The sequence below is a fragment of the Mustela nigripes genome, chromosome 10 (genome assembly GCF_022355385.1).
Source record: "Mustela nigripes isolate SB6536 chromosome 10, MUSNIG.SB6536, whole genome shotgun sequence".
Classification (NCBI taxonomy): Eukaryota; Metazoa; Chordata; class Mammalia; order Carnivora; family Mustelidae; genus Mustela; species Mustela nigripes.
Window position 1 is genome coordinate 41,215,169 of NC_081566.1, and position 16,357 is coordinate 41,231,525.

General features: G+C 52.4%; 1 protein-coding gene across 4 annotated transcripts in view; it reads left to right on the plus strand.

Annotated features, from left to right (window-relative positions):
- The window catches only part of ATP2B4 (ATPase plasma membrane Ca2+ transporting 4), a 92,140-nt gene that overhangs the window by 36,838 nt on the left and 38,945 nt on the right, over positions 1-16,357 (plus strand). For all 4 annotated transcript variants that reach the window (XM_059413152.1, XM_059413149.1, XM_059413151.1 and 1 more), the window contains exon 2: positions 5,714-6,353. In XM_059413152.1, the coding sequence (XP_059269135.1) occupies positions 6,161-6,353 (193 nt within the window). In that variant the 5' untranslated portion in view covers positions 5,714-6,160. The remainder of the gene's footprint in view (positions 1-5,713; positions 6,354-16,357) is intronic.

Sequence of the window (16,357 nt, forward strand, 5' to 3'; positions counted from 1 at the left end):
CAGTGAGCCAGCCTCGTGGGTGCTGCCTTCTAACCAGGAGGTGAGGTTCTCTCTTCAGGAAGGGAGAATCCTCTAGAACCCAGGTCCTAGGAACTGGCTGAGAACTAGCATGGGGTTGTAGGGCCTAGACCACAGGCCACATCATGCCATCCTGTGGTCAGTACAGAAGCCTGGTTTTGATGCCCTGGCCCTCACTTGGCTTCTTGGCATGAACATGGTTCTTGGGCATTCTGATGGGGGTGATGCCCACCACCCAGACTTTAGCCTATGTTCTCTGCTTCTGACCTTCTTCCCTCATGCCTCCAAAGGTTCTCCGAAGACTGAAGGAGGGCGTGTGCTCAGATATGCTTCTGCAGGGCAGCAGGCATTGGAGGAGCCACAGGGCAGGGCAGGCCTGGGGAGGGAAGGAAGAGCCTGGGACCGTGCTGGGGATAGGCTGCCAGACCTGAATGGCAAGAACTAGAGTCATGGAAATGAGGGGCCTGTAAAGAGGAGGGAGCAGAGAAGCCTGTGTGTGGGGTTTAGACCTTCAGAGAGAAGGGCCGGCCAGGAAAGCTTCACTTCACGCCAGGCAGCCCGCTGTGGTCAAGCGCTTGCTGGATTTCTTGACAGGGCATGGCCCTCTCAGAAGCCTGGGAGGGCCCGAAGGGCAAAGTAAAGCTTCGGAAACGGGAGGCGGCAGCCCAGGCAATGCCCCTGCTGGAGACAGGAGAGAGAGAGAGGCTAGAGCAGGGTCTCTGTGTCTCCAATCACCACAGAGGAGGTGGTCCCCTGCCCTGTTTGAGAGCCTTTAGGACTGGCTCTTGGGCAAGGCATGGAAAGCTTTATGTGGACCTTCTCAGCAGGCTTTCCAAGGTAAAGCCATTGCTTTTTTTTTCTTTTGTGTCACAGGATGGTCCTTGTCCTTGGGGCAGGGTGGCTTGGATTCAGCCTGGGGCACTAACCCTGGCTTTCTGAAGCTGTTTCCCTGCCACAAAACAGCAGCGCTGCGGGTGAGGATTCAAAAAACAGTATGCGCAGTGATGGTAAGAGCTGCTGTGCACGGACCAACCACTCCACGTCCTCGGCCGCTCTGCCAGGCCCCATATAACACACACACGCACACGGCCGCGGCTCTGACCTCTCTCGTTCCCACACAAGGTGCCTGCTGTGGTGCCCGGCTCGTTGTAGGTGCTCCAGTACTGTTATTTCCCTCCTGTCCAACCCCTGACCCCATTGCCTCCCTGTTCCTGCAAATAGGGAGGAAAACAGAGCCTCACTTGGGAAAGGGAGCCTCCAGACCAGAGAGAAGGGAACAGGGTATGGGAGGGGGTTGCTGGCACAGGTTTCATATTTCAGTTTGGTGCTATCTAAGGTGGGACTGGCCTCCCCTCCTCTCCCTGCCCCAGCCCACAAGAAGTCTTCCCTCCTCGAAGCCCGGAGGCCAGTGTTGAGGGCCGCCTTTAACTATTCCAGGCAGGTCCAGCTGCAGAGCGGAGCCAGCCTGATTCCCCAGCTCCTGGCCCCTCCTGTTTCCTTTCTCCCGTTTCCATTCATACTTCATTTCCCATGCATCGGGCCAGATTCAATAGGAGCCTTTGGCAGAGGAGATTGGGGGGGGTGGCGGTGGCTTCCTTTTGGATCCTCAAAAGACCCCACTCTATCCCCTACACGGAGCTACCCTTTCTCCTCGTAGTCTGGGGCTGTACCTCTTCCTTAGCGCTGGGAAAGCTTCCAAGAATAAGGGATTCCTTGGACAAAATTGGAGGAAACAGAGTGTCTGACTATTGTTTATGGTTTGGTGGCTCAGGGCATGCGGTTCTTGTCTCTGGCAGCTCCGTTTTGGAGCTCTGGAGCAAGCCCAGGAGGCCTGAGGCTTATCACTTTCCAGGAAGTGGGGGGCAGTTTGCTTCTCAGGTGCGTATGGGAGAGGGAGAGGGTCTGTTTTGGCCCTTGTAATGGAAATGTAGTTGATTCCCAACCAGAACAGAAGGAAGAGGCCGCATTTCCTCTAAGTGGAAATGGATGTTTTCCAGTGGAAATGGATGTTTTCAGTACTCCAGAGATGCTGCATTTTAAAGGACCTCTTAGATGTTTGTCTGAAAGTGAGGAGGGAAGGAGTAAGGTGTCACAAAAAGAGCGCCAGGCAGCCAAGGATGCTGACTTGCCAAAGACTAAATCACTTATTTATTTTTTTGGACTTCAGTGTCCTCATCTGTAAGGGAGTGGTGGGAGGGGGGAGCTCCTAGCTGTCCTCCCTAGAACTGATACATGACCGCACTTTCACAGGTCATCCCAATTGTAGAACAGATGTTATAGGACTTTAGGAAGACAGACATTGAGATGATTCAGTGATCATGTAAAGGAATATGATCACTTGCCCCTGAAGGAGGCGATGGGAGAGGGTTTGCTCTCCCATGCTATCAACCTTTAAGCAGGCACAATGTTAGAAACCGGGACTGAGAACATACCTTACCCAGAATGCCCCAAGCTAAATGACTAATCCTGACCTGATGAGAGGTGGTACCTCCCAGGCGTCTGAGCGTTGAGTCTGAGGCTGAGGCCAAGGCTGAGGTGGTGTGAGCGCTTACATATGATTCTTTGCCAGTTGCCTAATAAGGACAGGGGCCAGGCAGGCTCGGCAGTTGCAGAGAGCTCACATTCTAAGAGCTCAGAGAGAAGCATGGGTCCCCGCAACGCCTCCAAATTCCAGAAGAACTTTCCTAGAGATCCCACCTTAAACCAGGGCCCCAGCTGACACCGCCTGCCTTGACTCTAGTGCTTGCCCTTCCTCTGTGAGTGTTTCTAGAGCTAACCTGAAGCAACAAACCTTGTTCCCACAAACCACATGCCCCATATGTTCGTGTCTGAAGTGTCCTCTTCTCACTGGTTGCCCAAGTGAGTGAAAAATGTCTCCTCTTTGATATCTTGAAGAGAGGGTCAAAGTAAGGAATTCTGACTCAGACTTGGCCTTTTCTAGAAATCTAGGCTGCCTGGCCTAGTGGTATTGCCAGTGGTTATACCCTAGCTAATGGTTATTGCTGATGAAGCTGCTTGGAATTTTCCATTCTTTTTGAGGGTTGGGAGTTCCCTCCGGCAAGGAAAGATGGAGGGGCGCAAGGAGCTTATTGGCCTTCTGCTTAAAGGGCTAGATCCCAGAAGTTCATTAGGATCAAAGTAAGCCTTCTCCCAGCACTTGAGAGCAGACATGCTGGACGCTGGGCATCTTTCATCTAAGCCTTCCAGCACTAGTTCTAGCTCTCATTTGCTGTCCTTGATCACTTTCTGAGGATGGCATGAAGAGGTAGGGCTCATTCCCTCCCCCACCCCCAGGTAAAGGCAGGAGGAACTGAGCCCTAAGAAGGACAAGAGACTTGCCCAGAGGATGCCTGGGAAGATGGTAAATCTGGTTTAGAATCTGCTCCCAATTATTTAACAACGTCAGATTAACTGGATGCCTACTGTGTGCAGGCTGTCTTCACGCACTGGGGATGAAGCCCTGGACGAGACCAGTGCAACCTTTGCTCTCAAGGAACATAGAAAACAAATAAATAGAAAAAAAGTAAAATCTGATTTCCGGTTTAGCACTCCATCAGTTTGGTTCTCAACATCCTCTTGAAAGGTTAAGGAGCTCTACTTAAGGGTCAAGATGGGTTTCTTACGGCTAGAGCCCTTCCCACTGCTTCCAGGCTTAGGCGGGAGGCCGAACTGGAGGGACATTCTGTGGTACCCCTGGAATCCTTGGGCCAGCGGGATGATGGGAATCTGACGCACTGCCTCACGTTCCTCCCGGACCTCTGCTCCCCAGGCTGCTGGACATCTAAAAAGAAAGGCAGAAAGAAGAAAAAGAAAGGCAGTATGATATTTGGAAAACAATAGCAACAACGAAACAAAACCCTGCCTGCTTAGCCCTCTGTCGGCCAGAGTCGCTCTAAAAATCTCTGGGAAAAGGAAGAAGCAAAGGGTACACTAAGGGGGGAAGCAGGAGTGTAGCCAACTCCATCCCCTGGGACCTGCCGGGAACAGGATTCATGGAAATCAGCCGCAGCTTTGGCCACATGTGATTTTTGGAAAAGTAACTGGTAAAAGGGGCAAGCCTTTATCTCATGGTTCTTGTGCTTCTCCATTCACCTTCTGGCAGGGAGGATGTCATCTGTGTGTTAGAGAGGGGCTGTCCAGAGCTCCTTGGCACCCCCTGGTAACTGAACTCAAGTCAGCGGGTTCTGGTGCTACATTTAGAAAGAGCCCCTTTGGGATTCCTGGGGTGGCCCTGTTGGGTATGCATCTGCCTTCAGCTCAGGTCATAATCCCAGGGTCCTGGGATCGAGTCCCATATCAGGCTCCCTGTTCGGCGAGGAATCTGTCTCTCCCTCTGCCTGCCGCTCCCCCTGCTTGCACCCTCGCTCTCTCTCTGACAAATAAATGGATAAAATCTTTTTTTAAAAAGGGGAAAAAAATACCCCTTCATGTTTTTTGAGACTCTTCACATTTAAATGATGTGGAAGCGCCTGGGTGGCTCAATCAGTTAGACGTCTGACTCGGGTTGCAGCTCGGGTCATGGTCTCAGGGTCGTGGGATCAAGCCCCACATCAGGCTCCGTGCTGAGTACAGGGTCTGCTAAAGATTCTCTCTCCCTCTGCCCCTCCTCTGCTCTCTCTCTCTCTCAAATAAGTGGCTGATGTGTGACAGTGGGTCCCTGAGAGCTGGCAGGAGCTGCTCTCTGAAGTAAGGACAATGCGGGGATGAGCCTTGCCACCGTCAGCCCTTTATAGCCTCACTTGCTTGTAGCTCGGCCCCTCCCCAGAGTCAGAGGGGGAGCCCCTGGCTCTCTGAGGAGAGAAATGCTGGTCTGAGATAATCTAGTGCTCGCCCACTTGCAGGCTCACACTGCTCTCGTGCTGACCTTGCTGTGGCCTTGGGCTCCAGCCGAACTGTTGCTGTCTTATCCCTGCCAGCGCAGTAACTTTAACTCTCAGATTTACCCTTAAACTGTCTTCCTGCTCCTCCGAGGTCCTTCTGTCCCGTTTATGTAAAAAGGCTCTACCCCATATGGCCGACTGCCGGTTCATTTTACTCTCCCCTTTCGGACTGAGGGGAAGCTTTTTGGAGGTGTGGGGCTTCACTCCCAAGACTCGAACCCAGTTCCTGACCCATTGAGGGCAGCAGCGGCGGGCTGTGGTATTTCCGGCTGGCCAGAGGCTTAGTATTCTGAGGGGCCCCAGAGGACACAGGCATTGTCTATGAGGTTACCCTCCTGGTTTGTACCTGTGTATGCTGGGTACAGGGTGTGCGGGCGGCAGACTGGCCGGCCACCCTCCAGGTCACTCTGGTCTGGACTCGTCTTCTGACCTCTTCTCCCCTGTTCGAGGCAAGGTCAGACCAAAGGATTTCATGGCGGGGCCCTCAAACTGACAGACAAGGGAGAGCATGAGAGCTGTTCGTTTCTGGAACGGCCGGATCCGTGTCCCTTGGCTTGAGAGCACTGTGATGGCAGGACGGAGATGTATCTAAAATTACTTCTCTACAAGGGGGTTCACAAGCTGCGGGGGCCTCCCAGGGAGGAACGGGCCCCTCCTGAGTCCGTCTGCTCAGCCCGGGCCTCTGCCACCGGTTGGGCTCAGGCATCAACTGTCACCTAAACCCTTGTGCTAGAATGAGTCCCTCTTGCCGTCGCAGATGCCGATCCTCGTGGCCGTTCTAATTGTTTTTGTCTGTCTTTGAATCTTTATTCCAGAGATCCAGTTGTCAGCAGTATCCAGGGAGCCCTCCTCTTCCTCCTCCTCCTGCCGCCTCTCTACCACTGCCGTTGCTGGTTGTTGCTAAGGTGGCCTCCATGGTAACATGCACATCCTGTTTATACCTCCATCTGGGCAAGTTGGTCTAAGCTAGGAACCTACCTACCCTGGACAAGTGCTTCCGTCACTCCCTGGGGACACCAATCATCGTGACACGTGGTCCGGCTTCCACTCGGTTCCCCCATCCTCTTCCTCCTCTCGCTGCCAAGCTTCACACACAAAAAAGGATCTGGGCTAGAGGCTGCTCTGGTCCCATCTATTTCCTCACTGGGCTCCCCGAGAAGCAAGAAGTAAGAAGAAGTGAGGCAGAAAGGCGGAAGTTCCCGAGCAGTTGAAGGGAAACTCCTCGTTTTCTCTGGTCGAGGGGCTTGGTAACAGCAGGCAAAATGACGAACCCAACAGAACATGCCTTGCCGGCCAACTCGATGGTTGAGAGCCACGAAGGGGACTTTGGCTGCACAGTAATGGAACTGAGGAAGCTCATGGAGCTGCGTTCCTCTGATGGAATCGACCAGATCAACGTCCACTACGGGGGGGTGATGAATCTGTGCAGTAGACTGAAAACCAACCCCGTGGAAGGTAAAGGCCGGACCAGGGGCGGGGACCCGGAGCAAGGTGGCCGGTGTTCCAAACCGTTGCTTCCTTAGCTCCTGGAGGAGGCAGGGAGAGACCTGCCTGGTGTACCTGTGTCTTTTGCGAAAAAAGTGGTCTCTGAAGCACCGACGGGGGGTGAGGCCATGGAGAGCCATTTCTTTCCTAGAGATGGTGTTCTCTGAAGATCAAGCTTTTCTTCCTTTTTCTGTATCAACGTACAGAAAGGAGACGGTTCGTCTCTATTTTACAGATGCTTGTGTTAGATGCTTTTATCAGCAAACAATCAAGTCTCTGATTCAGGATCGGTCTCTGATTACCAAAGAATTTAAGATACGGTTCTGCTCCACACTGATCGTACAGTGTGACTGGGGACAAGGGGCACTGGAACAATGGATGAGTCCATCTACCTAGTGTGCCTCCTCTCCATCGTGGACAGTTAGGAATAGGGTGGAAAGTCATAGGGTATATGGGTATACCTACCATATCTTTGGATTATTCACTTTATGTCACGTCAGGGAATTATTGATGACTTTTTCAACCCCGCCTGGTGTGCTTTACCAATCATTCTTCTTAATCTCTTCTTAAAAGAGAAGGGGAAACCTGGCTTCATGCTTTCTGCCTCAGTTCAGTTGCCTGATAAGCCACGGTAACACAAAATTTTGCCTCCTCAAAATGGAGACAGAACCAAAGGGACCTTCTTTTCTTACGTACACATGGTTATAGCCGCCCTCTTACAGGTTCTTACTTGGTCCTGTCAGTGAGGCGGGGCACAGCTGAGCAGCACGAGACAAAGCAAAGATCTTGCCCTTTAGATGCCTTTAACCTCTTGACGTGTGCTATTTTTGAGCCTTTCTTGGAGGCTACATCATTTTTCTTGCCAAGTCTAAGAAGTTTTGACCCCTGGCCAATGCTGTAATTTTGTGACTTAGAATTCAGACTCTTCAGAATTAGAGAGAGAGAGAGGTTTCTGTCTATTTCTGTACATTGCCCGTGTCTTGCTTTCTTTGCAATCAGAGAGAGCTGCCCTCCGTGTTCTCTTTCCTTCTAGAATTCAGTTTCCTATCTCTCATGAGTTCAAACTCTAGCTCCATCATTTTTTAGCTTACAGTTACTAGTGTTCATATCACGGAACAGTTTTCTTAGCCTCTCTGAGTCTCTTTCTTCTTTGAAACTGATGTTAGCACTTAGCCCGTACGGTTATGGGAATTAATCATTGGGATTACATATACATATGATGTGTGTGCAGTGTTCAAGCTTATAATGGGTATTTGATAGATGGGCTGTCTCAGATTAAAACAGAGCCCATGTGTCTGATAGCCATTTGCCGGAACGTGAGTGCCCGTGGAGTGCAATGTATTACCTTCTCTGGAAAGGCTCCCTTAGCCGGCGGCCATTTCCTCCCTTCACCTCTTGATGTCGGAGAGATGTGGTTCGGATGCTTAGCTGCTTTGGCGAGGCTCACTCTTTGCCTTCTGGCTAGACTCTAATGACTGCCCTTTGGGCACTGCTTACTTCTTGTCAGCAAGATTTCTTTATTCTGCCACTTCTCTAGTAGTTTTGGCCTTAAATAAAGGCTATTCATATTATATGTTGGCTGAGGAGCTTGGGGACACCCGTCAGAATTTAGGCGGGACCTTTGTTCCCTTCCTGCACCATTCATGATTCTTGTGTTGAGCTGTCTGTTTCACAAAGTAAAACTCAGGTGTCCAAATCAGCTGGAACCTGGGATGCATTGATGTAGTTAATGCCCTTTGATTCTTTCCCAGTGCTAGTTTCAGACCTATAGTTGAAAGCCATGCCTTCTGATGGCAGGCGCCTCTGCTGCTTTGGACCCTGGCCGTGTCTGAACCCCGGGACCCCTACCATGGGTGCCGTTGTCTGTTGCCATCCCCCTGCTTCCTTAGATCATAAATCTGTATCCTGATCTGTTGCAGTGTAAGACTCGTCAGAGGGCTGCTGCTGGAGCTAGGGATGCGGGGTGTCCGAAAAAAATGTTTCCCTGAGTAATATTTACTCCCCAGTGCCGACAGTGACCTCCTCGTGTGTGAGAGGAATAAAGGCATCGAAAAGTAGATACAGAAGAGCTATGACACAGAAGTCCCCAGACAAAGATGATGCTGAGCTATTTAGTGGGGCAGGCCGAGAAAAGAGCATCACTTTCCGGGTGCTTCAGTGAGCTGATGCTATAAAAAGCCAGCCGGTTCACAGAAGACCACACTGAGGTGCCTGACAGCCTTGCATAGTTCTGTCACCCGTGGGAGGCCCCTGCGGACTAAGAATAAGAATAAAGAAATTCACCTGGTGCTTGAATTCTGCCAGTTGGAAACCTGGTGACATCTGGGGAGACAGGTTCCTAGAGGATGACCCTTCCCTTTTATTTTCTGCTGGGTTTTGTGTAGGTTTGACAGATTGTTTTACACCATAGCTAGTAAGGGGCCTAATGGAACTTGGGGTTTATAATATTTATGACACTGATGTGGTTTTATTATTGGAGATTTACACAACTGTGGAGGCAGGGGAGGGGGATTTAGTGCTACTCATCCCCCATGCCCCCTCCCAGGCCCAAAGGCTTAAATGACCCGCCTAAGTTCTTATGACTGGGTAGACTGTGATGAAGCAGAGATAATTTAAAAGTTTGTTTTATCTTTCATGGCCTGATAAAATGTCTAATTGTGACGCAGTGCTAATATCAATGTAATAGTAGCTTATGTGCCTTGAGCATGCGGGGCTAGTTGGAGCAAGAGCCATTGCCTCAGGGGCCGAGGGCTGGTTAGACGCGAGGATGCTGGGAGGCACTCAGCTTCCACAGCGTCCGTCCGGTAACAACAAGACGCCAGGCTGAGAGTGTGTGCAAAAAAGGGAAGGAAAGTTAGGGAAACCAGAAGGGGTGGGAGAGACATGAAAGAGGATACGAGCTTGTGTCTCAGTGACTAAAGGCCTCCGCCTTCATGGCTCTGTCAGACAAAAGCAGAGGCAGGCCTGAGTGAGTGAGCTGTGTGGCCTGGGCTTCGTGTAGGGAAAATCTGAGCATTTCGCATCAATGGTTAGTTGGCCTGTTTCTTTCTTCATTCCAATGTTTTCATCCCCCTCCTTCTATTATCTTCTCTCGCCCCACTCCATCACCCCCTCCCCAACCAGTCTCTCCATCCCCCAAAGAGCAGAGTGTCTGGATTGCACCCCCTGGGGGATAGGCTTTGGCCTCCCAACTGGCTTTCCATGGTTCGGTGAGCAGGAGAAAGCTTTGTGACTCTGGAAAGGGAATCTCTGGGGCATAGGGAGAAGGAAAACGTCATTTTCCCGAGACTCAGTCTCTCTTTGTGTGTAGGAAGAAGAGATAATCCTCTTGAGATTCTTTGGGTCTAGACAGAAGAGTTGCATGAATCCTTCTTCCTCCGTAGTACTTCTCCACATTGGTCCTCAGCTCTGCTTGCCCTCTTCGGAGGAAGAGTGATGTCTCCTGAGGGAGAGCTAGGCCAACAATCAGGAGGAGGGTCTGAGCACAGACCGGAAAGGGCAGACAAGGGAAGCCCTGATTGAATAATAAAGCATTGCCTGTGGGCTTCTTTCAGAAAGCTAAAGATAATTGCTGTGGATTTGGATCTAGTGGAGCAGAATGTTGGTGGGAACTTCCGTTTCATCTTCCCTCTGTACCCCTCGACTTCTCTGCAGAGCAGAGGCCGTGGCAGGGATCCAGAGGACTTCCTGTTCCCTTTCAGCCATATTCAGAAGCTGGGGACCCCATGGCGGATACGACAGACACGGTCCCTCCTTCCCTCGAGTTGATAAGAGGATACACAGAAACTAAGGCAATTTCAGAAATACCATCATGGTGCTATGAAGGGGAAGAGCTGGGTGTGATGGAAGCAGCCAGGACAGGGACCTTAGCTAAAAGGACTGCAAGGGAGGGGAAGGGACTTGGAAGGTGAAGGTGACGCCTATACATCTGATTGTCTGGGGAGGCTCTGGCCTGGCCTCGTTCTGTGGTAATTGCTACTGCTCACCAAATGCTCCTGATAAAAGATGCAAGCATCTTTGCCTCACAGAATCACTGAGCAGCCGCTAGGTTTGGGGAGCTGAGATTGTCTGGGGAATAAAAAGCAGGAAGGGAAAGAATCCAGCCCAAATTATGATTCTGGTTCATAAACTGCAAGATTTGGGGTAACACTTCCTGCCACCCTAAGATCTCTTACATTCCTGTTCTCAAGCCTTGGGTCAGTGGCTTGTTTTACCAAGTATTATCCATTTTTTCCACAAGCTGGGATGTGCAGAGATGGGCTCTTCCTCCATGGGGCAGATTGAAATTTCCAGTAACATCTTCAGTCTGGAGAAAAACTGATTAATGCAGTACTACTGCATTATACTATTAATATACTATTAATACAGTACTACTGCATTACTATTAGTACCTCCAATGCTAGTATTATTTATATAGTAAGGTAGGCAAGAAATGGAAGTGGATGAAGTAATATAAAAAGTTCTGGTATTTCTCCCACACTCCGGCAGACAGATGTATGCGCCCTACTTAGAGACCACTGCTGTAGAAAATGCTAGTGTTGGGGGGGAGGGAAGAACCAGGCGAGCGAATATGGGATTGGGGAGGGATGTGAGAGGAAGACGGCAACTGGTTTCTTTGGCATTTCCCTCCCTATCTTTAGAGCGTATGGTGTGTTTTAGAATATCTGTATTTAGGAGTGCATCAATTTCAGAATAGAAGTATAGCCAAGCTCCGTCTCTTTCCTCCAGCCCGCTGCCCTGTGGCCATCACCTTGAACTCTTGCCCCAGCTTGACTAAAGATGCCAAATAAGTGATCCCAAAAGTCGTGTGTGCGGGCCCGGCTGCAGAGGCCAAGAGTCTGGCCCGCTCTGCCCATCGTGCTTTGGGCAGATCTATTAGCTCTACTTCGAGATGTGGGAAGGACGCAAGCCAGAAGAGTATCTTGGCGGAAAGGGAGCGAGAGTGGAGGTGGGCAGACCAGCTCAAACAGCCAGAAAGCAGCTATGCCGTGATGGAAGTAGTTGAGGCAAGTCCAGTAGCTTCATAAAAAAAAAATACTTAGTACTGTATAGAGGAGTGGGAAAGGCTTCCTACCGAAGCCCGGGAAGCAGCATCCACGGCTGGAAGGAGGAGGGCGGGTGCTGGAGAAAGAGCAGAGTGAAAGTGCCCTACCTCTGTCCCTCCTTCCCCTGCAGGGAGTTCCAGAGTTGCATCCTGGGAGTTCCCTGTCGGATTTGACTTACACGCCCAGGGCTGAGCGAACAATGTGTGACCATGACCGCTCTGGGCCTTCTCTTCCCAGCCCAGCTCCCCAGGCTCAGTGAAATCTGTTCTGCCCCTCCTTACCCAGAGCGGGGCTTCTGGGCTAGCTGGCATAATGCTGCCAGGCAGGGGCCAGAGAAGTCTTGAGGAGGAGAAGAGCGAAGGCTTCCTGGCCCCGAGAACCCTCCCCTGCCACCTTGCCAGGAGCCCTTTGTGCTGCATTCCTTTGGGAGTTCTGCAGAAACTCCTGCAAGTTCAGTGTTGTTCTGAACTTTCTTCTTGCCTTGCATTGAACATCGGCTGGGGCTGGGAAGAAAGATCGCACTCCCTCCTTGGCTGAGGCAGATGTCGCGTCTCCCCTCAGAAGTAGGGCTTTCGCTCTTTTTATTTAGCTCCAAGGTGTGAGCACCAGGGAGCGTGACACTGGAGGGACACGCGCGCGCACGCATTCCGTGTGGGAGCAGGTGGCCGAGCAGAGGGCTGCAGGGGGCAGACGAGGGGGCTTTCTTTCTCTGCGCCCCCTTTGGAGTGTGCAGAAAAGGCGTAGAGTGGAGGGCCAGACAGCAGGAGACGTGCTGCCTTTCTGAACTGAGAATGAGGTAGAAGCCCTTCTTCCCGTAGTCTGAAGTCTGCCACCCGGGACAGACGGCTTTATCTCTAGGGGCTGGAATTCCCGCAGACTGAGAGCACATCTCCCAGCTCTGGGTGTGATGAGCCGCAGATGCTGATGTGGGGAGATGTTCGGTTGGTTATAACCTGTGGTCCCTGTACTGATTTTGAACTCCTCCCCTGAGCCCCCAGTCCGAAGTGTTTCAGGTAGGACTTGAAAGGTGTCTTTCTTTCTTCGGACTTGAGAGGTACTCCAACGTCTGTTCTCATGCACCAAAGCTGACTGCCTTCGAATCAACGCGAGAAACCTCTCCCTTGTACTAGCTGTGTGGGGAGAAGGTTCTGCTGTCTCTTTGGCAAGGCAGCATAACTCAGACAGCTGGGAAGTCCCTCCTGATGTCTAACCTCACCCCACCCTTTCTGGGGCTAGGCTGGTTCTCATAAGGGTTGCCTCTGCCGCAGTCCTTGGCGTCCTAGGGAGGATGGCCATGGCCCTTCCCTGCTGGACCCAGGCCACTGAGGGCTGGGCTTGCAGCCTCTCCTCCCAAGCGCTGATTCCCTGCACAGGCTCACAGCAGACGCAGATTTTCCACCGCTGCCTGCTGGCAGAGGCCGAGTAACTCCCCAGCATGGGGTGGGGTGATGACCTCACAGCCTGACATTCTTGTCGCCTCTCCCGGCTCATGTGTTCAGTCTGGTTCTTACGGCCAAAAGTACTCCTGCTTTGGGTGGGGCTTTCTCGCTCATGTTCTTGGGGACAAAGATTCCTCTCATTTTTATTTTTTTAATGTATTTCTAAGGGAAATCCTTTTCCTGCGTTTCTAGCGTTCTCTCCCTGCCAAGTGTTCCTTCCCCTCTCCAGGAAGCTGTGCGAGTATTTTAGAAGCAACTGCAAAGATCGGGGACTCATACCCTCTCCTTGGTTGGCCGAGTATTTCTGTGAAATTACAGCTGCTGAGAGCAGGGCCTGAGAGCCTCTGGGGGCAGGAAGAATGGAATGGAAAGCCCAAAATTGGGGATTGGCTGAGCTCCCAGTCTGGCATGGCTTTCCCGTGCCCCGCCACAGGTCCAGAGAGAGGATTCCCAAGGCTGTGAGGCTCCAGCCCCTACCCACCCCTCCCTGCCCAGGGCACGCTGGGAACTGGGACAGCCACTTGCCGACTTAAGGTAGCCACCACTACAGCTGAGGGTCGCTTAAGGTGGAGCAGACAGAGGAGAGAAAAGGGCAAAAAGGCAGTAAGCGTGTGACTCAGAGCATCTAGGCAGGAGCCAGTCCTGGTCTTTTGTTGCTGTCCTTAATGAGGCTCATTTGGTTTGCTTGGGTCCGAAAGGGCCATCATGGACCTTTGATTGAGTACCAGATCCATAGGCTGGCCTCTAACGGGCCTGGCATCACCAGCTCTGAGGACAGGAAGAAGGCAGGACTAATTCAGCGCAGGCGCGAACAGTGGGAACAGGGCTGACTGGCTTCGAGGCGCAGATGAGAGCAGCACGTGGGCTGCTCTGCCCCGAAGGAAGTGGGGTGACTGACCATCCTGTCATCCTGAGACTGAGGGGGGCTACAGTTTCTGTTAGGGGGGAGCGGGGAAGGAGCCTGAGTGACAGTGCCCAGGAGGTCCCAGGCACACCAGGGGACCAGTCAGTCACCCACAGTGCAGCCTCAGTGTAGCTGCTCCCCACCCCCAGGCCCCTTCGGTGTTGGGCCTGGCATCCAGCTGCGGCCCAGGGTGTGGTATCACCTCTGCCGACGGATTACATAACCTCCCCAGGCCTTAGTCCACTCCAGCGTAAAATGGGGTTCATAGTAACTGCCACCTAGGGGTTTGCGGTGCTTGGATGAGAAGATACAAGCGTGCCCGCTGAAGCATCTGGCACATAGTAATCACTTAGATGTTAGCAGCCTGATTTATTACTCATCCGTTCAGTTCATTCAGCACATTGGTATGCGTGCCATGTGCCAGACACTGCTATAGACCTAAGGGACAAAGACGAAAGTCCTGCCCTTGTGGAGGGCGACAGACAGACCTCCTAAGGGAATGCGTCATAGGCTGTCTCAGGGAGAAGACCTGTGGAGGAGAACACTGACATAGGACAGGGGCATGGAGTCCTGGAGCAGAGAAGCCACAATATTAAATAGGATGGTCAGGGTCGGCCTCACTGAGAAGGGGACATGTGCTCAGAGACCCCAAAGATATAAGAGAATGAGCCCTACCTAGCCCGTGAGGAGCCCACTGAGCCAAGGAGAGAGCTCGTGCTAGGCCCCGAAATAGAAGCTTGTCTAACGCACTCAGGGAACGGCAGGAAGGCTCGCCAGGCTGGAGCTCAGCAAACCAGGAGCAGACAGTAGGAGTTAAAGGGTGGGAAGCCAGGGGTTCTTTAGGGGCCTTACAGAGCATCATAACGGCTTTGGAGCCCAGTTTCAGTCCCAGTAAAAGCCAGCAGAGGATTCTGGGTCGGCGAGTGGCAGGGGTGGGTTTGAAGAAGATCATTCTGGCTGCTCTGTTGGGAGGACTGGGCACAGGACAGCTAGGGTGAGAGCAAGGTTACTGTTTAGAGGACGGCTGTCATCACCCAGGCGAGAGGCAGTGACAGCCCAGACCAGGATGGTCAGTGGAATGTGAGACGTGAGAGGACCTTTGGTATTACTGCCAGGACGTGCTGGCTTCATGGATAGAGTGAGGAGAGAGAGAGCGAGGAGGCAAGGGTGGCCATGGGTATTAATCTGAGACCAGAGAGGGCGGGATGACCTGAGATGGGGGCTTTCAGTCCGATCTTTGTGGTCACTGCTCTTGTTTTGGCCTCTGCTGGGCCCTTCCGATGTACCTTGAGATGATCTCTAATACCTGCTGTGTGCTTTGCTCTCACTTCATTAGGGGAGGAATGGCATCTCCTCGTGGCTTCCCAGGGAGATGAACAAAGGATCAGAATTCCTTTCCCTCAGGCCAACCTGGCCTCCAGTACAGCAGCCCCAAACTGGCAGAGCCCTGGGCTCTCAGGTCCTTGGGGAGAAGGAGCCAGCCAGGACCCCCTGGCTGCTCAGCCTCTGCCTGCCTGGGGGTCAAGAGGCCCTGCCCAGAAACACTCCTTTCCCAGGCCCTTGCTTTCCCTTCCCACTGGGAACCTGACTTCCCAGAGCAGTGGACACAGGGAGCCTCTGGGAAGCAGCCCAGTTTGCTTCCAGTGCTTTGGCCAAACTCCCTCCCCTGTGGAGCTTGGCTGTGCCGCTCAGCCCTGTTCAGCTGGAGGCTAGTGTGGTGCATCTGGGTACCAGAAGGCAGGAGGGCCCAGATAAGAACATCTGCCCTGCTCCCTGTTTTCCCTCTCTGAAGCACTGGCCGCCCAGAGGGACCTCCCTTCCCCGACTGCACAAGTGCAGATGCCCGTCCATCCCCTGACACTTCCCCTCCACGGAGAGTCCTGCGTCCATCCTCCCGGACAGCTGAGGGTCTCGAGGACCTCTCCTGTTGGTTTTGGTTTTTGGGTAGAGAAAGGGAAGCCATCTCAGGCGCTGCAAGCAACACCCCCTTAGGGACCTATTTTCCCATTTTTCGAAGACTTTTTCTGTCCAAATGTCTTCCTTAGGTCTGGCCCAGATCTCTCCTCTCACCATGTAAGGTACCACTCTTGGTTCCTATGGAGTGGAGAGGGGGAGTAGAGGTTTGCCCACACGCCATGCCCCAGTCCGTGCCAGGGTAATAGCGCCTCGCACGGACCCCAGTGTGAGGACGTCCTCAGCCTCAGTAGCTCCCCGTTCTCCTTGCTTTCCCTCGTGTGCTGTGATGCTTGCTGGAGTGCCCCTGTCCTCTGATTCTAACTCTCCTCTGCAATGACTTTTTTCCAAGACAAAGGTCAACCTCTCCTCCCCCCCGCCTATGCATGGGAACCCATGAACAGGGCCGCCAACAACTTCACGTGTGAAAACCCTGCCTTACTTGCTGCTGTGTGTAAACAACTTTAATTGAAGTCTTAGGATTTCCCTCCTTCCCTGACAGCCCAGCAGAGGGGCCCAAATATAAGGCCTGAAATAAAGAAGGCCCAGGAAACAAGTCTGCCTGTTCTTCCCCTCTCTGGGCATGTGCCTGGACCCGGCAAGTGTGCTCACATAGGACGTGTGTGGTCATGG